The sequence below is a fragment of the Dipodomys ordii genome, unplaced genomic scaffold (genome assembly GCF_000151885.1).
Source record: "Dipodomys ordii isolate 6190 unplaced genomic scaffold, Dord_2.0 Scaffold97, whole genome shotgun sequence".
Classification (NCBI taxonomy): Eukaryota; Metazoa; Chordata; class Mammalia; order Rodentia; family Heteromyidae; genus Dipodomys; species Dipodomys ordii.
The window spans coordinates 9,697,541-9,717,615 of record NW_012267313.1 but is presented as its reverse complement, the minus strand read 5'-3'; the positions used below and the strand labels follow the sequence as shown (position 1 = coordinate 9,717,615).

General features: G+C 46.2%; 1 protein-coding gene across 1 annotated transcript; it reads right to left on the bottom strand.

The window, feature by feature from the left end:
- Positions 1–245: 245 nt before the first annotated feature.
- On the bottom strand, positions 246–17,517 carry Tnfaip3 (tumor necrosis factor, alpha-induced protein 3). Its single transcript, XM_013026893.1, has 9 exons — positions 17,272–17,517; positions 13,477–13,786; positions 9,284–9,474; positions 8,082–8,229; positions 7,753–7,923; positions 6,542–6,722; positions 3,634–4,553; positions 2,496–2,677; positions 246–1,511 (listed from the first exon to the last, which is right to left on the bottom strand). The coding sequence occupies exons 2-9, from the start codon at positions 13,769–13,771 to the stop codon at positions 1,233–1,235; spliced, it is 2,367 nt and encodes a 788-aa protein (XP_012882347.1). The 5' UTR covers positions 13,772–13,786; positions 17,272–17,517; the 3' UTR covers positions 246–1,232.
- Positions 17,518–20,075: the final 2,558 nt, after the last annotated feature.

The following is a 20,075-nucleotide window of genomic DNA, read 5'->3' as shown; positions in this document are numbered from 1 at the left end:
CATGACCTTTCTCTATCCTTCTCCAAGGAGGTAGGATATACAACAGCATGGACAGAAGTGTTTTGTGGTGCAGCTGGAGTTGCATAGGATGAAGCATGAGATTCAATTTAGCCTGGAAGCAATTCTGTCTTTCCTAGGGTGGCAAGAAGCAAGCACATCTAATGACATGCCTCTCCCATTGTGGTTGTGAGCTTGCCAGGTTCCAGAACATAACCAAAAGCAACTAGGTTATCCTACAAACACACTGCAGCATGCTCCCCAGAGCAGAAGAAATATCTTTATTTAAATAAATTGGACATTTGTAATAAATAAAGTGAATTAACAACCAGATGACTCAAGGGTTCCCTTTCAGAAGGGAGCCCGACGAGTTCATGTAATAAGCTGTGCACAGAGGATGCCCAACAACAACCAGAAAACAGGTCATCATTACTTATACTTCTTACTTGTACCTCTAGGCCAGCATTTTGTCATTGTTAAAAAATCCCTCATATATCATATAAGGGGTATATTATTTAAGTACACACTTTGGTTCAGGCTAAGCTCTTTAGATGTGAAGACAGTAAGAACCCAATGATACCTGTCTTCTCACAAACATACTCTGTGAAAAGTGTGTACTGTCATGAGCAGCTTGTTTCTCTCCCCACATGTACAAGTTCAAGTTCAGTCTCAGCAGCCTCAATCACAGCCCAGGCACGGTGGGAAAAAACCACTGACCACAGACATACTTGAGATATGTCCGTTTTCCCTGAGCTCCCATGAACTTCAGGCAAAGGCCTTGGAGGACTGTCAAAGAGGCGAATGGCTGGCAGCGGGATGGCTCCCTGGCCCCCACCTGCCTGTCTATGTCCTTCCTGTTTCTTGTGAACATGATCAAACAGCCCTGGCAGGAGACGTTCAGGGGCCTCTCCCTGTCCCAGCACACATTCCAAGTCCAAAGACATTCCCAGCCCTTTGCTTTTTAAGAGAGCAATTCTGGGCTGGAACTAACACCATGCACTGCCAGTCACAAGGCTTTGCTCTAAAACCACTTGAGGAGATTGCCAGTTACCAAACCTGAGCATCACAGGCAGCATGAATGAAGAGCTCATCTGCCCTTCCCTGCCCAAAGACACCCTCCAGACCTCTGTGCCCGGGGCTTCCACCTGCTGTGGCATCCAGGGGTTTGGAGTGTAGCACCACGCTGGCTGGCAGCTCGAGGCCCCTCTAGACAGGGCCGGCCCACCCATTTCTGCTTAGCCATACATCTGCTTGAACTGAAAGCACTCGTTACAGTAGCCATGACATTTGGCATTGCCGAAATGATCGCAGGCAGGGGCCCGGCAGAGCTGTTTGGGGGTCTCTTCAGGAGCAGGCTCAACCCGGTGGGGTGCAAGGCCTACCCTCTGGCTGAGGTGCTGGCATTCCATGCAGAGTTCCTCACTGCGGCAAGCCAAGATATTTTTGCAGGATGCCCGCATGCACTTGGGCCTTGATGCACCCTGTGTGGTTCGAGGGCTGCGCTGGCTTGATCTCTGAGGGAAAGAATAGATAGATACGTTGTCACACTGGGCAGGAAAGCACAGAAGTGCTATCATACTATCCAGGGGCCACAGGGAGATCTTTCTTGACTGTGGGGACTTGACAAAGGGGTTCTCTGCCTGTGGCAGGAAGAGTGCACTATGTATTTGCTGTTGATAAGCTGTGGTTCCCCACCCATATCTCTCCCAGACCCAGCTGGGACTGGTCCCAGGGAGGCTGAGGGGAGCCACTACTCCCCCTGTGGAGGCCTGAACACTGGGTCCTTTCATTCAGATTAATAATCAGTCTCTTATTGAGATAGCTTTCCCTGCCCCTCTGTACTCAACACACTGATAGCCAAGAGTAGCTTTTCTGATAAGCATGTAGAATGTTCTAGAATGTTCTGTCTCCTCTCTGCTCATGACAAAGGATTATTTAAAAGTCTACTTTGGGCCAGGTGCCAGTGGCTCACAACTGTAATCCTTAGCTACTCAGGAAGCTGAGATCTGAGGATATGGGTTGGAAGCCAGCTCAGGCAGAAAAGTCCACAAGACTCTTATCTCCAATTGAACACTAAGAAGGCTACAAGTGGAGTTGTGGTAGAGCACTAGCCTTGAGCACAAAGGCTCAGGGACAGTGCCTAGGCCCTGAGTTCAAGCCCAGGACAGGTGTGTGCGTACATGCGCACACATACACATACACACACAATCTACTTTGTAGATATCTGTGCTTCTACTGAAAATCAGAGATGACCCTGACCACCAGTGGCCTTTCTGGGTGCTTGAAGAGCTGGTTTCAGTGGCTTTTCAAATGAATTCTAAAGCACATTCAGGTCGCGTGAGCTGCCACTGGCATTTGCAGTGGGAGTCACAGATGCACTGCACCCGGGATGTTTTACCCAGGTTCTTCAGCAACCTTTCCAAGCAGTCCTTTGCCAGAAGACCTGGCAGGGGGGAAAGCCTGACACACAGAGCGAGAGGCCTCTCAAAACCCCTTACCAGTTGTTCTTCAGTTCTTTTAGCTTCATGAAATCTCTGGTTCTGAGCTTCAATGAAACACTTCTGACAGTAGCCTTCAAACAGGGTGCTTCCAAGGGTGCCACATTCTCTCCCCAGACATGGAACTGAGTTCTGGAACCTGGAGGTAGTGGAGCCAGATTTCCCAGAGGCAGCAACAAAATCTACAAGAGAGGTGATGTTACTCAGTACCATGTCAGTATCACCATGCAGACAAAGACACACTGACAGTAGAGAAGAAAAAAGCTTCCCAGTATAGATTAGGACATCCTTGAACAATGTATTCAAGCCCAGGCTAAAAAGTCAGCAGAGGAATAATATTACAGAAACATCCTTGGCTTTGCAGAGCTGTTGATTTGAACATGGAGTAGTAGAAAGTCAAGAGACAGAACAATTGGCATACACTAAGTACTCATCCATCTTCCAAAGCACAAGTGATTTCCTTGTGCTCAGACACTTGCCTCTCTCCTGCTACTACTGCTCCCACTTGGAGTTTCTCTATTCCACTGCAACTGCCAATGTCTAGCTTAATTAACTTTATCAAATAAATTGCTAGGCACTGGATGCATTATGAAAACCAATCCTATGAATTCTATTTACAGGCTACTTTTTGGCTTCGGCTCCTGATAATCACTTATTTATTCATTTCTTTTGTACACTGGGTCCTGGGTGTGAATCCAATGCCTATGAGCTGTCCCTTAGATGTTTTGTTTAAGACTAGCACTCTACCACTTGAGTCACACACAGCTCTACTTTTGGCTTTTTGATGGTTAATTGGAGATAAAGAATCTCACAGGTTTTCCTGCCTGGACAGACTTTGAATTGTGATCCTTAGATCTCAGCCTCCTGAGTAGCTAGGATTATTACAATCATGAGCCACTGGTGCTGGGCAGCATGTGATAATCTAAGCTGCTGTGATTATAGTGCCCAGTGTTTGCAGGCGTGGCTGGCAGAGGTTCCAAGACTGTCCCCAAGTGCACACAGATGGGAAAGCACATTGCAATCTGATCATTCTATCCCACTGCTCAGACAGGTGTCTTTCCTTGAAGCTCAGGGACCTGCCCCCTTCTAGACCATAGCAACTACATTGAGAAATCCATCACAGCCCTTTACTACTCACGTTTGTTTTCTCTGTACTCGATGAAACACAGTGTGCAAAAGCCCTGGTTTTCTGGAGTCCCAAAATACATGCAGCCAGTTTTCCTGCACTTGCTGGTTCCCGGTCTGTCCCCTGGAGTCCGGGCTGCCTGGGAGAGGCAAGGGGAGGGGGCCTCACTTCCAGCTCGGTGGCAGGAGTGTGGGTTGAGACTCTGGATGAGCTGAGAGGGGTCGGACTTGGAGCGCTGGTGACAGGAAGAAGGGATGCTGGAGGTGAGGCTGGGAGAGGGCTCCGTCGTAGTCCTTTTGAAGCAAGTACTGCAGATCCCATTAAACGTCCTGGTGACATCCTGGAGGCAGGTTCGACACTTCCCAGGATCTAAATGCCTTGTGGGGTCTGTGGTGTGGCTGGCGTTTAGCTGTCGGGCATTGTGGCAGCGCTCGCAAAATCCATTGTGTAGCACGTTCAGTGTGAAAGGGCAGCCAGGGCTCCTGCACTTCATGGCGGTGGTCTCGCTGAACAGGAAAAGGCTGGGTGCTGTTGGTGGGGCTGAATGAGGCCCCCCAGATGGCTCCTTGGGGCTCCAGGCCGAGGGGTCATACACCTCCCCTCGAGATGCCCCAAGTGCCAGGCCAGGGAGCTCTTCAGGGCCAGGCTTGGGGTTCAGCTTTGGGAGTCTATTTTGGTTCTTCAGGCGCCGCTCTGAGCATTCGTGACACAAAGGCTGGGTGTTCACAGACATGAAGAAAGGACAGTTGGGAGTTTCACATTTTATATCCATCAGGGAAAGCTGGGGTGTGGTAGGTGCCAGAGGGTTCTGCGCATGTGCCCCTCTCCGGCCCTGCTCCTGGTTTTCCTGCCATTTCTTGTACTCGTGCTGGACAAGTCCAAAGTAATCATCCACCAGATTTATTTCTTTGGGCAAGTTAGCTTCATCCAACCTGAAGAGCAAACAGGACAATATATGAGCAACACCACATGGCACACATAACTTGATCTCATTAGTTCCCAGAACAAACTTTCAGAATGTCAGGCTAGGCATCAGTTCTTAATTGAAATCACTAAAATGAGGCCTATGGCATAACAAGGTTCCAAACACTCATCACAGGTTCTCTACTCAAATATAAGGTTCCTCTCCTAAGAAGGCTTCTTTCCTTGTACAATCACAGTTTTATATAATCAATCTTGGTATATACACATGTAAGTAAGTTATTTTTGGTGGGGGAGCAGGTATTCAAGGCCTCATGCTTCCTACACACACACACTGCTCACTTCTGGTTACAGATAATTCTAAAGAAAGGGATTTTGGAGGGGAGAGGTTAGAGGAACAGGGAAGCTATGGATTTGATTCCTAGTACTGGGGGGAGGTGGGGAGAAATAAAAGCCAGTGCTGAGGGCTCATGCCTGTAATTCTAGCTACCCAGAAGGCTAAGATCTGAGGATCATGGTTCAAAGCCAGCTGGGACAGAAAAGTCCGTGATTTGCAATTAACTAGAAAAAAACAAGAAGTGGTAGTGTAGCTCAGGTGGTAGAGTGCTAGCCTTGAGTGAAAAAGCTAAGCAAGAGCATAAGACCCTGAATTCAAGCCCCAGTAGTAACATGTGCCCACATACAAAATGACAAAAAGAAAATGAGAGAGATCCTCTATAGAGATTGCTTCTGTGTCTCATCAATCTATTGTTTTGTGGTTTTTTGTTTTATTTTTTTGTCAGTCGTGGGCTTGAACTCTGGGCCTGGGCACTGTCCCTCAGCTCTTCAGCTCAAGGCTAGCGCTCTACCACTTGAGCCACTTCTGGCTTTTTCTGCTTATATGGTGCTGAGAAATCAAACCCAGGGCCTTCTGCATGCAAGGCAAGCACTCTACCACTGAGCCACCTTCCCAACCCTATTGTTTCTTTTTAAAATCACTTTTACTTTTTACATTCTCAGAAATCAAATTTCTAGCAAGACATTATTTGGGACATTCATATGGGACTGTCTTTAGCACTATTTTGAAGCTTTCTGTTCTGTATTTCACTGTTAGTAATTTCAGATCTGTATCAGGTCATCTACTAAAAGTTCACTGCCAGGAGTGATATAAGAGGCAGACAGAGCCATAAGAACTATTTGTGTTTCACTCTGTAACTGGCCAATCTCCACTTTGATAACCTAATATTCCACATTCTCTAAGACAGGCCTCTCTCTAACACAAAGCCAGTGTTTAGAGACAGCAAGTCTCCTGGGGCTCCCTCCCACTTCTTCACATGTTGGTCTCATAAGCACATCGCCAACCCTGTGGGTATCTGTCCTTACCAAGAAGCCAACCAAAAAAGACTTTGTTTCCAGTTGTTTTCACTTGCTAGTCTTTTAAATATGTATTAGGACAATTTACAACAATATAGGCATGAGAGTAAAACATTTCTAAAACCTACAATTCTTGACTCTCATCATCTAGCTAGCCAAGAAGTCACTATGGATACATGCCTTGTTTCCATTAAAGTTAACTATTGCCTGAAACGATCATTCCTTTCTGAATGCCCAAGATGCTGATCTTGTTTCCTATTTGCCAGGGAGCTGGCAGCAATTAAGAGTATTGTTGAGTTGTGGGGGAGGCAACAGCTTGCAAGGCAGTTCCAGTTGACAGAGAAAGAGAGAGACAGAAGAGGGGGGGAAGAGAGGGAGAGAGAGAGGGGGAGGGAGAGAGAGAGGGAGAGGGAAAGGGAGAGGGGGAGAGGGAAAGAGAGAGGGAGGAAGAGGGACAGAGGGAGAGGAAGAGGGAGAGAGGGAGAGGAAGAAGGAGAGGGAGAAGGAGAGGGAGAGGGAGGAGAGAGAGAGAGAGAGGGAGGGAGAGGGAGAGGGAAAGGGAGAGGGAGAGGGGAAGCGGGAAAGAGAGAGAGGGAGAGAGGGAGAGGGAGGAGAGGGAGGAGGAGAGGGAGAAGGTAATACTTACTTGGCAGTGTTAATCATGTGTGTTGTGCCATGGTCCCAGCCCTGTACTGGGATTTCTATCACAACCAAGTACTCCTTTAATAGCTTTTCCTTCATCTCATTTTCAGGATCAGTCAAGAAGTGAATTTTTAAGTCTTCGAATCGCCCTCGATCTCTATTAACAAGTGGAATAGCTCGAATTTCTGTGGGAAAGAAAATTAAGCCTGTGAGTAAAATACCATTCTACTAAATGACATTATATTCAAGGCCATATATATATAAGGGTTCAGTTGTGAAAATATGGAGAGCATATAATTTAGAGAGTAGAATAGTGTTATGTAACCAATTGGACCCAAATGGGGAAATAAAATGCATTCCACTGTAATATAAAATTCATTGTTTCCAGGCAGTTCACAGAATATTAACCAGCTATGAGGCAGGGGAGCTTAACTGTTAATTTCCCATGCTTCAAAGTTGGACAGACCTGAATTCAAATCCTGACTTTGCCTACATCAAGGTGTACATTTGTCAGGTTTTTTTTAACCTCCCTTGACTTCTACCAACTCATCTGTAAAATCTCTACATCTCAGTCTAGAGGGTTTTTGAGGTAGTGTGAAATAAGGTTATCAAAAGTACTTAGCATAGCACCAACCCCCCTGAAGCCACTATAATAACAGCACCCTGACAGGCATCTGCCTTCTCTAGCACCCACTGCACAGAGGGTCCTGAACATCTTGCTTTGTCATCTCGTAACAACAGCAGTGAGACTCCATATACATACATAAACCTCCTGCTTGACCTTAGCAGGCTGAAAGTACTTCTCCCCCTTGATCACAAAAAGACATGGGGAAGGATGTACTGAATTGTTGCTGCAGGTCTGAGGACTTTAACATGAAAACCCCAAATATGTAACTTCTGAGCAGATTCTGGAACATCTTGGATTAAGGGTGATCAACTGGTAAAATCCATGAAAATTTGCGAGAGAAAAAGCCAAAAACATAATGCTGAAAAACTTCAAATCTGAAACACTTCTGGTTCCGAGCATTTCAGATAATGCATACTCTACCTGCACTAACTAAACAAACAATATATCCAAATGCAAGTAATATACTCAAATCTCAAATCAGACTTTCAACTGAGGGAGAGGGAGGAAGAGGGAGTGTGTGCTGACCCAGATATTTCAGTCTCTCACAGAGCTATGAATGCGAATGAGAACTGATGCTGCCTTCTTACCAGGCCCACTGTCCTTCAGTGTCACCAGAGGTACGAAATGCTGGCTGTCATAGCCGAGGACGATGGGGTATCTGTAGCATTCCTGGGCAGGCCAGTGGAGAGGCAGGTAAATTCCACCTACTTTCAGAGGGGCAAAATTGGAACCCGATTCCAAACTTCTTAGCATTTTGTCTGTGTAATGAAAGAGAGAAACAAGGCCCTCAGATGACTTGTGTGAAATTTTACCCAGCCACTACTATCTATAATTTGAGAGTGTGGGATGTTTCCCCCGGTGCTTAGAGCCAAAGCATCACACCTAAAAAGTCCCCAAATCCATGCGGACAGCTCACCTGAAATGACAATGATGGGTCTCCTGAGGATATTGCTAAGGACAAATATGTGAATCTCCTCTAGTGAATTATACTGAAGTCCACTCCGGGTTACTGGGGTGTCTGTGGATGCCATCTTGATAAGATTGTCCCATTCATCATTCCAGTTCTAAGAAGATAGGAAGAGTCAAGGGGAGAAGCCAAGACTGAATGTACTCTGCACTGAAGTCATTCTGACATTACGCTGCAATTATTCACAAATACAAATCAGCTGATTTTTCTCCTCCCTTTTCTTGAATTCATCATTCCACTGAACAAGCTCCCCTATTCCTTTTGGTTGATTTCCTGTTCTTTTTTTCCAGTACAAGGCAAACTCAAAAATGGAGGAAGCTATTCAGGCGCTGGTGGCTCACATTTGTAATCCTAGCTACTCTGCAGGCTGAGATCTGAGGAGCATGGTTCAAAGCCACCTCAGCAGAAAGTCTGTGAGATATGTCCAATTAGTGGTGCTTTGGCTCAGAGTGGGAGAACACTAGCCTTGAGCAAAAGAACTCAGAAATAGTATCCAGGCCCCCAAGTTCAAGCCCCATGACCGACCCCCAGCAAAATGGAGGATTATAGAGTACCTGCTTTTCTCTTAAGAAATAAAAATTCGGGCTGGGAAGGTGGCTCAGTGGTAGAGTGCCTGATTTGCATGCATGAGGCCCTGGGTTTTGATTCCTCAGCTCCACATAAGCAGAAAAAGCCAGAAGTGCCACTATGGCTCAAGTGGTAGAGTGCTAGCCTTGAGCTGAAGAGCTGAGGGACAGCGCCCAGGCTGAATTCAAGTCCCCACGACCAATGAGAGAGAGAGAGAGAGCACCTCATGAGGCAAAACATTGAACCCCTTAACCCAAATGTATATAAAAAATTCCAAACTTGGGACCTAGAATGATGAGGCCTTGCGTCCACTGGTTGCCAGAAGGAAATTGCCAGAAATGCCAAAAGAAAGGCCATGACAGGAATACTGGCCCAAATGAAGAGCCTACACCTAGGTGGGTAGTCACTGATCATCAGTCCTAAGCCCCACGCTCGTCAGCTCACAGGCCTCTGGTGTTTTCCCTTGAGTGTGCTTTGCTTAACCCCACTTGGGACTAGTAAGTCGCACGCTCCTGAAGGGAAGCACACTGGCGCAGGGTGCCCTTCAGCCACCATGGATCTGTCTATTGAGGAACAAAACATACCCGAGTGTCATAGCACAGCCCCGTTTCCACAAATTCCTGAGACTTCAGAGACTCCAGCTGCCAGCGGAATTTGAAGTTGCGTGTGTCCGTCTCCTTGAGCGTGCTGTGCAGCGCCTTCCTCAGGACCAAGTCTGTGTCCTGAACTCCCCACATGTACTGACAAGCAGCGTGCATGAGGCAGTTTCCATCACCTTAGGGCAGCGGAAGCCAAAAGGAGCAAAGTCAAGTCATCTGCACAGAAGGCCCTGCCCTGCAAAGTTTTATTGTTTTTCTTTTACTTTCCAGAATCAACCTATCTCTGCTATCATTGGAGGCTGAAAGATTTGAGTTCTTAGTCAAAGGTCATCTATTCATTATTCTTTGTGAGATTGGTACTCTCAGAACCAAAGGGACTCCCAACTAGTTTAGGTGACCTTGGAGGAAAGTCCTTAAGGTCCCTGCATACTTTTTCTCTTTGTGGAATGAGAACAGTGAGCTATGACTTTTGCAGTCCTTTGTTTTCTATAGACAGTACTGGGTTTTGAAGTTAGTACCCTGTCCTTGCTAGGCAGGTGCTCTATCACTTGAGCCACACTTCCAGCCCAGTCCTATCTATCAGTCCTTAGTTGGCTGACCATAGTGCAGCATCACTGCTCTCCAGCTCTGAGGAAAGTATTAACAGCCAGGGCAGCATGCACAAACCAGGAAGCAGGTATTTTACTAGACAGGGACAGTCTGGCCATGACTCAGTGGTAAGTGTCTTGACCATTCCACTTCAATGTTGGGAATTTCCTCTTCCAGTTTGTAAAGAGGGGTTGACAGCACCAAATTTCCTGCGGCTTGCTGGCCCCAATCCCCTGATGCGTTTTGTGAACTATGGTAAAGTTCTTTTTCAAAGTAGAAAAGCAACTAGATGCCGAATTCCAAAAATAAATCAGTGTTGGCTGGGTGCTAATGGCTCACATCTATAATCTTAGCCACTCAGGGGGATGAGATCTGAGGATCAAGGTTTGAAGCCAGCTAGACTGACACATCTCAAAGTGGGAATGGAGGTATGGCTCAAATATACCAGCCTTGGGCAATGAAAGCTAAACAAAAACTTAAGGAATGGATTTGAAGTTCCAGTGCCATACCAAAAAAAAAACCCAAAAAACAAAAAAATTCTCTGTCTAAATTAAATAAATAAACAGATAAATAAATTTAAAAAATGAGTTTTAAGACTGGCATTTTTGAGAAAAAGTCTGGTCTAGTTTTCTTCCATCAATTCAATACTTTTCCAGATTAAACAATCACAATTCACTAGACCTCATTCTTTTTTGTTTGTTTAATTTTGGCAGTGTGGAGGATCAAGCATGCTAGGCAGGAGCTCTACTACTGAGCTACACGCCCACTCCAAGATTGCATTCATTTTCAACCCCTAAGCAATAAACATTTGGGAGAATGTTTACTACAAACCAAGTGAACTCTATACTATCACCCTCTGACAAGTACAAAGCATTTCTATTGTTTTAAAAATTATGCTGCATTCTTACATTATTCTATTGCAAGACAATAAAGCTAACTGAAATTTTATCTGCTTCAAACCTTACAAAAACGTCAAATACCAAACCAGTCAATATTCCTTCAATTTATATACTTAAAAAAACAAACAAAAACAACCTAACTGAACAAATGAACAAAAAGATCCTTCAAGCCTGTGTTGAGGCTGAAATGTGGCAATGATTGTGTTCTGTTGAAATTTCCCCTTTGCAAAATCTAGAGCAAAGATAAGGCTTTTTTCTTCTTCTTGCGCTGACTTTCAGTTCTTTATTGAGATGCACCAGTATAAAATTCCCTAAGTAACATCTGGAATTCCCCAGTGCTAAGATATTTGACTAGCAATTGAGCAACAGCTATTGTACGTTTTGTTCTGGTGTGTAGACATTTAAACTGCGAACTGCACCCCGGACTTTCCAAGTGGGTGTGGTTAGAGTGAGCTGGAATAGGGCTACTCATTATACAAGTGAAATCTCCACAGCCAATAGACGCTGGAATTTTCACATGAAGTTTCAGTCTTATGCCTCCTACTCCCTTCCTCATTCACCACAGTCTCATATCCTCAAATGCAACTGTGAATCACCCCCTCCCCAAACAGAACAAGGACTTTGAAGAAACCTTCCTATAGAGGAAAGATTTTTTTTTTTAAACAAAGGTACTGGTAAAAATCATACAAGAAAAGCCATTTGTTTTCTCCTCCCTGAAAACTCTTTTCTTCCTTTTTCATATTTTTAAGAAATTGTCTCCCAAGTAGAGAAGCCAGGGGGGAAAAAGATCTCTACTTCCTAGATTATGTTATCAAGAGAATTTGCTTTTGTAGTTTTATTTGTAATATGAATCTTTTCTAGTGAAGATGGCATATCATGGTGAAACGAATGTTTCATATTTGTATTCTTTTAAAGAAAATAAGGTATATTCCTTTCTATAAGAAATAGTACACAATGTCTGTTAATTCTGATAATGGTAAGCGTTTCTCTTCTCTATGCCATTTCTATTTCTCTCAATGTTGACTCCATCTCTTCCCTCATCCCCACACAAAATGGCACAGGTGAAACCACAAATTGTCTGGTATATAACTAAGCCTTTTGATGACAACTTGACATGATACCTTCCTCTTGTATCATTTGATTTAATGCCAAGAACAATGTAGACAATCGCTATCACCATTTTTCTTTCCATCATGTTTCTAAATGCCTAAGCTTCATAAATACAGGTAAAAGTTTGAGGCGATTCACAAGAGTCCCCAGGATCAAAAGAATACCACCCCGTGCATTGATCCTTTTGAGTTATTCAAACAGCCCAAGTTAACATACCAATTAAGATATTAAGTTAATGTTCTTATCATCATCAAAGATTTTCTATTCTTGGATGTTTTATTATGATCAGGATAATTCTCCATTGATGTAAGAACCAGAGATGACTATTAGCTATACTATCAGCATTTAACTGATCCTGTAAGTCTATTTACTTAAGTGTACATCCAAAAAGGAGACCTTTACACCTGCATGAAACAGGTGTAAAGGTCAATGTACATGTTGGTCAATGCACATATTCACACTCCAAGGAAATGACTGAGAACACACACACATACAATACACACACACACACACACACACACACACACACACACACACACACACACATCCTAGCAAACCTGGAATAGGAATTAGCTGTCAGTAGTGACAGCATATTAGGCAAAAAGGCAAAGATAGGAAGAAACTCAGGAAACAGAGGTCTAAGACCTGTGCTCAAAAATCTATCTATCTGATACTATAGGGATAAAAGACCCTGGATGACAACTTCACGTAACTATCTGTGCATCACTTGATTGAATGTCAGCAGCAATGTGGACAATAGCTATCTCCAGATTTCTTTAGAAACTGAACCAGGCTACAGACAGAGGAGACAAAAGCAGCTTTGCTAATTAACCCATAAAATGCCACAAACTCCAGAAGTGTAAGGATGTCACAAGCCTTTTCTACCAACAGTGGGAATCAATAGAACGCCATTTTTCACACCACACTTCCCTTCTGAATTTAAACCTTTTTTTTAAAAAAAAAAAAAAACCTCCATACTTGCCCAGGGAGGGGCATTTTATTGATGATTAAACAGTTTCAAGAATTAGAAACATTCATCACCTGAGACAAGGCATTTAGAAGTCCATTGCCCCAAACCCTTAGCATTCTTTTTATTTATTTTTTATTTACTTTTCTGTCGGTTGTGGGGCCTGAACTCTGGACCTGGGCACTGTCCCTCAGCTCTTCAGGTCAAGGCTAGTGCTCTACCATTTGAACCACAACACCACTTGCGGCTTTTTCTGCTTATGTGGTGCTGAGGAATTGAACTCAGGGCCTTAAGCATGCAAGGCAAGCACTCTACCATCGAGCCACCTTCCCAGCCCCTTAGCATTCTTACTTAGAAACTCTTACTTAGAAAATATTCTCAATAAAAAATAGTCATTATGCCAGGCATGATGGTACATGACTATAATCCCAGAGCTGAGGAAGCCTGGGCTACTCAGAAAGACCCTGTCTCAAACACAAGACAAAAATTCAAGCTTGCTATGATCACATATTCTTCAGTTTCTAAGGCCAGTGTATGAACACTTCACCAGTGCAGCCCCAACCAACTTGGAGCCAGGACCTTGGACAACAGAAGTGCACCAGCAGCAAACTTACCATTGGTTTTCAGTGCCACAAGCTTCCTGACTTCACGACACCAGTTGAGCTTCTTCTGGCTTTCTAGGGAAGCCTGGATGCTTCTGTCGATCAGAGCTTTGTGAATGATTTCCCGAAACTGGGGACAGAACTGGCAGGTTCTGAACATTTCCAACGTGTATCGGTGCATGGTTTTAAAATGATGGATGATCCCATTGGTAGGTTTGAAAATGTCTTCTGGAGTTCTCTCTCTTATCTTCACAGCTTTCCGCATATTGCTGAGATACAAGGCCTGGGGAAGGAGGTGCTCAGCCATGGTGCTCCACAGGGCCTGGACAGGAGAGGGAAAAACCAGTTCCATTCTGTTCCGTTAGCCTGCCTGAGACTCTCCTCCCATCTACCTGCCTGCAGGAAACCCCGGGGGTTGGGTCTTGTCATTACCCTAATCTGTAGGCAAAAAGATCTTAGTCACCTCAACTCCCAGGATACTAGCAGGCCCCACAGATTAACTCACACTGGACTGTTCTGAGTTACATCACCTTTAAAGATTAGTCTAAACAAGAGAAGGAAGGCGGAGAGTGGGTATTGAGGAGGAGGGGAATAACCCGTGTTCACAGTAACATTTGTCAGGGCGCCAAGCCTGTCTGTCAGAGATAGGTATTGCTCCCCCAAACCTGCGCACCAAGTGATCTAAGTTCCCCCCTCCATTCTGAGGTTGCTGTGGGATAGCACTGAGTTTTGGGGTCATTGTGTGCACATCCTGAGAGATGTACCCATAGGAGCCCCATGTGTCTAGCTCCTCCCCCAAGACCACCATCAGACTACTATGGGTCTCTGCCTGCTTTCAGGCAAGGCCTTGATTGCCCTCTTTCCAACATTCCAGCCCTCGGGATATATTTTATAGAGAATCCTACAAGTTGATGTGTCATTTAGGCTGCTGTCGCTTGCTGCCAGGTGCTTTCCCTTGAGCCCCAGAGAAAAGTATGAAGTATTTTTACACTATTTATAAAGAATTAAAACCAAATGGCTTTATCACCAATAGAGAAAGCCTATTTCCAGCAAGATGCTTTGCAATCACAAGACCCAACAGTCAGCTTTCTTTCCTTACCCCTGAGCTTTACAACAAGCTGAGAAATGACAGAATAATAAATTGTACACCTCCAAGAAAAATAAATTGTACATTAGGATGCAATGATTTCAATCCAACTGTCAATCAAATCCTCTCACTGGTGTTCTGCCCCTTGTCTTTCATCCTGGAATTAATCCTCACATATAATCAACAGGTGGAGAAAATGAAATTCTGGAAGCAGACAGCATAAAAGCTTCAGCTACAAGGCCACTCAGGACAAATGAAAGAAGAGTGGGGACAAGGACCAGCAGCTGTGGCCCATGCAAGCACAGGATGATGGGAACTGGTGTATAACCCTCTGTTGGAGGCCTCACCACATGCCCTGATTTCCAGAAGAGAAAGCTTTCAGAGACACAAAGCTATTCCCTAGGAACTTCACAGCAATGGTTAAATCCTGCTCCTGCATGTCATGATCTGTCATGGGAACTCACTAGATAAAAAAGAAGTTAGACCTATGCAAGCAGGAAAAGAAGGACTTAGACATTAAGGAAATCACTCCCAAGTGGGTCCAAGGCTCTCAAGTCACTGATAAGGTGGTCTAAATTCCTGTAGCACCAATAAGGTGAGTGCAAGGAACTATTGACCTTGAAGGTGCTTGTGAGCATTTGAAATGAGATTCTTAATGTGACTGATGGATGAGTCAAGGAAATGTCATTTTTGGGTCTCACCAATGTCAAATGTTCCTGGGCAAAACCATAGCAAGATAATAGACATTACAATGAGCCATGTACACACACACACACACACACACACACTTTTGTGATGCAGCAAAAAGTCTCTTTCATAATACTATGTATTATTCATCCATTCATCCATCCACAAATCCACTCAACAAGCATTACCAGACCACCTACTGAAGGCCAAGCCTGGTGCTAAAATCAAAGATGACTTAATGCCCATTAAAACCACACAACCATTTTTGGTCTGCTGCTAAGGAAATGGAGGTAGAGAGCCTTCACAAGTCCACGGCCCTGCAGGAGCAGAGCTCTGTCTAAAGGCTAGGTCTTCTTTACACCTGTCCCTTGCTAATCCAAAACACCATACCTGTAGGTACAGCGGTTGCAGATCTCAGATGGACCATACAGGCAGGAGGAAGATTAGAACAAACTAACGTTGCTTCTTTCTGTTTCCTGGCTCTTTCACATTTTCCTTGGGGATCTAAAGACCTGGCAGCAAATGGGGAGAGCTATTAACTATATGCTACACATGCAAATACTGGTATTCAGAAGCCTGCGAAATCTCATTCATGGACTTAGCCTTGTACAGCCTGCAAAGTTGTCTCCTTAATACTCCCCAAACCCATTGCCCAAGTTTCCAATTCTGAGACTTTGAAGCATTTAAAACTAAAGAATAATTTTGGGGACATATGATTATGAGTAGAAAACAAAAACAAAACAAAAAACATGTGTTGTAGTTTTTCAATTCTTTTTACAGTTGTTCCCTCTCTGCCTTTTAATTTCCCCGATTTCTGTTAGTAGGTTCAATAAGATTCTGCAGAAGTTACTCAGAATCTCCCCTCACCCTTGCAGACATGTTTGTCTGTGATGTGGAAATATATATACATATATATGTGTGTATATATATTCCACAAATACCTCAGCCAATTGCTTGGAAGTATCCCTCCAAAAGTTGTGCAAAGAATTGCCGAAGAAAGAAAAAAAGAGAGAGAGAGAAAGGAAGGAAGAAAGGGAGAGAGAGAGAGAGAGAGAGAAAAGAAGGAAAGAATGAAAGAAAGAAAGAAAGAAAGAAAGAAAGAAAGAAAGAAAGAAAGAAAGAAAGAAAGAAAGAAAAAGAAAGAAAGATCCATAAAGCATGTCAGATGCTGAGAATGGGCCAGGAACGGTCTGTTCAGTAATTCATTTGGGGGCTTTCTCCTCCCCGCCCCCCCGCCCCAGTTTGCAAAGATCCTCCCCCAAAATGCTGCGTTGAGACACTTGACCAGACTGGCTTTCCAAGGAAACATCAGAGGCCCAGAAAAACAAAAGCGGGCTAAAATGAGCTGAGCCTTCTTCCTTACTTAATACCACTGCTTTCCTGAGAGAGCGGGCGGCAGGATATGGGACGATCCCGGCTGACAGAGCATCTGAGTGTGGGGTCTGGGGAGGTGCAAATGGGAGAACTACCCAGGGCTCCCCCGTGGAGCCCAGCAGCAGGCTGCCAGAGACTCATTTCCACATGCAAACTTCACAGACGTTGCAGAATCTGGGATCGCCCCGTTCCCCACCTCCCTGCTCGACGTGGAGCCCGTGCCAGCAGCTGACCTTGGAAGTTTAGCTGGCGCACCCGCGCCCCTCGGGCTGCAAACAAAAACAAAAACACCCCCCCAAAAAAAATACTTCGGCGCTTTTGCAAGGTCTGCCAAGGTGGCCAAGAGCATGCAACCATTCTTATTCCAGAATCCGAGAAAGGAGCAAGCACAGAATAACCAACCACCGCCCGACCCTGGGGGTCCGAGGGGGCGACCCTTGCCCCGCCACTTGCATCCTAAGTTCATCTTCTGCAACACTGGATGGCTGGGAGAACCCGGCTGTCAGGCTAGCATCTGGGGCGGCGAGCGCACCTCTAGCGCTTCACCACGGGACTCTGCTCCGGGACAGCCCAAACCTCGGCGGACGAGGAGGCGCCCGGGGCCCGTGCACCCCGCGCCCTGGGCCCGTGCACCCGCGCACCCCGCGCACGGCGCTCACCTCTCGGGCCGTGCCCTTGCTCTCGCCAAGTCCCAACTCCCGATCAGGACCGAAGCGCACGGCGGGCGGGGGTCGCGATCCGGGTCGGGCCGCGGCGGTGCCCCATGGACGCCCCGGGTCCGGGCTGAATGGCTGGGCCGGGGGTGTGGACGTCTCCGGGCGGCCTGCGTCTCCGCTCCGCCCCCCCCGCTCGGAGCTCACGGCGCTTCCCCGCTGCTCTCTCGCCCTCTCCCTCTCCCTCTCGCCCTCCCGCCGCCAGGCTGCAGACTGGCCAGTTCCCTTTCTGCCTTTCAGTTGTATCCGTGGCCTCCAACGGGGATTTCCAACCCGGTAGGGACTTTCCAGTCACGTGACGCCGCCAGGCACCCGAGCCGGAGCCGGAGCCCGAGCCGGCGCGCGCGCGGCGCCGGGCCTGCCGCCAGGGGGCGCTGACCGCCGCCCCGCCCGGAGAAAACTCCTGAGCCCCGCCCCGGGGTGTCCCCGCGTGAGTCACCCCGGGCTTGTCGGAAGCCGGGCCTCCACGTCACATCCATGTGGAAATCGCGGTGATGGGAACTGGAAATGAAATAGTTCTTTAAAAACTTTCTAAAGCTCCCTTTTCTGGAGAAAAGTCGATGGTGAAGAAGGGGAATAAGAGAGAAAACCCGCAAAACCACCCCAGCGCCCGGCCCGCCACGGCATGAGGGGGGGTGCAGAGTCTGCGCGGTGCACTCGACGGAGGAGCCCCGGGACCGAGCCCCGAAGGTCCCCGACGGGACTCGGGAAAAGGAAGCAGCAGCTCACTCGGTCCCTGAGGCCCGGATTCCCATCAGCTCCAGGGCTGGGTGGCTCCCGAGCCTGGGAGACCCCCGGCCTCCAGGGCTGCAGCATCTTAAGCCAGAAATCAGAACGCGCCCACCCACCCGCGCTCTATTTTATCCCCTCCGTGTGTGTGCGCGCGCGCGTGTGCGTGTGCTAACAGTGGGGGTGTGGGGATAGCTTCACACTTAAGGCAGTATTTCAATATCCAAATCACTTCTGGCCCACCACTGGCTCTGCTTTGCCCGCCAGAGGTCTTACTAGGCGTGGCTCAGATGTCCTCAGAAGTCAAGGGTTGATAATACTTATCTCCCCCACCCCACCTGTAGCCCCAGGGACACAGGCTGAAAGAGGTGTGGGTGGGGGGACCCTAGGAGGATTTACTGCCTTGATTCAGCCTCCAGACAGTGTCCCCACCCCCACTGACCAGATTCCTAGAAGGGTTAAACTAGATCCAAATTGAAATATTTGGCCTCATGACCAGGTCTTCATAAGATAATGGCTGAAATTATTTTTCCAACTCTAAGCCTAGTAGTGTTTGCCTTCTTGTCGGTCACAAATATGACCTATTTCCAACTAGCAACCTCAAAGCTGGAAGTGGAGCTATGGTAGAGCACCAGTCTTGAGCAAAAAAGCAAAAAAAAAAAAGGTCTACAAACAGGGCTGGGAAGGTGGCTCTGTGGTAGAGTGCTTGCCTTGCATGCATGAGGCCCTGGGTTCCATTCCTCAGCACCAAATAAGCAGAAAAAGCCGGGAGTGGTGCTGTGGCTCAAGTGGTAGAGCGCTAGCCTTGAGCTAAAGAGCTCAGGGAGAGCACCCAGGCCCACAGTTTAAGCCCAATGACCACAACCGCCCCTCAAAAAAATAAAAACTAACAGAGCACAGATCATGAGTTCAAGCCCAAGTATTGGCGCAAACAACAAGAAAATGTTTTCAGCTGTGAACATTCAAAGGCCTTTCAAATCAGTAATATAAAAGGATATGCTTGCATTTCAATGTACGAGTTGAACTACACCTTGCTAGGTAGGCACTCTACCATTTGAGCCACACCTCCAGCCTTTTGTTTTATTGTTTTTCAGAGTCTCTTTTTTTCTTTTCTTCTTCTTTTTTGCCTAGACTGTCCTGGGTCCAAGATCCTACTTACATAGCTAAGGTGTGTGTGTGTGTGTGTGTGTGTGTGTGTGTGTGTATTGTCCTGGAGTTTGAACTCAGGGTTTGGGTGCTGTCCCTGAGCTTCTTTTGCTCAAGGCTAGTCTTTTACTGCTAGGAGTCACAACTCCACTTCTGGCTTTTTGGTAGTTCATTGGCAATAAGCATCTCATAGACTCCTGCTCAGGCTGGCTTTGAACCATGATCCTCTGATTTCAACCTCCAGATTAGCTAGTTTTATAGGTGTGAGCCACGTGGTTGAGATATTTACAATGTGTACACATCTAGCTTTTTTGTTGAGATGGAGTTCTCTCTAATATTGTGTCCAAGATGGCCTCAAATTTCCATCCTTCTAATCTCCACCTTTCAAGTAGCTAAGATTTCCACATGTAAACCACTGTGTCTGGCTCACATACACTTTTTTTGGTGTATGTGTGTGGGGAGGGTCGGTCATGGGGCTTGAACTCTGGGCCTGGGTGCTGTCCCTCAGCTCTTCAGCTCAACACTAGCATTCTACCACTGGAGCCACTGAGCCACTTCTGGTTTTCTTAGTGGTTTATTGGAAATAAGAGTCTCACAGACTTTCCTGCCTAGGCTGGCTTTGAACCGTGTTCCTCAGATCTCAGGCTCCTGAGTAGCTAGGATTACAGGTGTGAGCCACCAGCACCAGGCTCATATATACTTTTTTATGAAACTTAGACATGTTCAAAGTGTAAAAGCTAGTAAGTAGTGGAACTGTTACCAGAACTGGGTTGTGTTGCTCCATAACCCATACTAATAAGTCAAATAAGTGACTCTTCCCCTCAGGAAAACTCCTACAAGCTGCAGTCTCAGGGGGTAGCCAAGTACTGATGACT

What these genes read in the sequence shown, in the direction of transcription:
- Tnfaip3 (XM_013026893.1), bottom strand. Translation starts at nt 13,771, where the DNA reads ATGGCTGAGCACCTCCTTCCCCAGGCCTTGTATCTCAGCAATATGCGG. An exon ending in ACTGAAGGACAGTGGGCCTG is followed by an intron (nt 6,723 to 7,752) that starts GTAAGAAGGCAG and finishes TCTTTCCCACAG; the next exon opens with AAATTCGAGCTATTCCACTT. An exon ending in CGAGTACAGAGAAAACAAAC is followed by an intron (nt 2,678 to 3,633) that starts GTGAGTAGTAAA and finishes CCTCTCTTGTAG; the next exon opens with ATTTTGTTGCTGCCTCTGGG.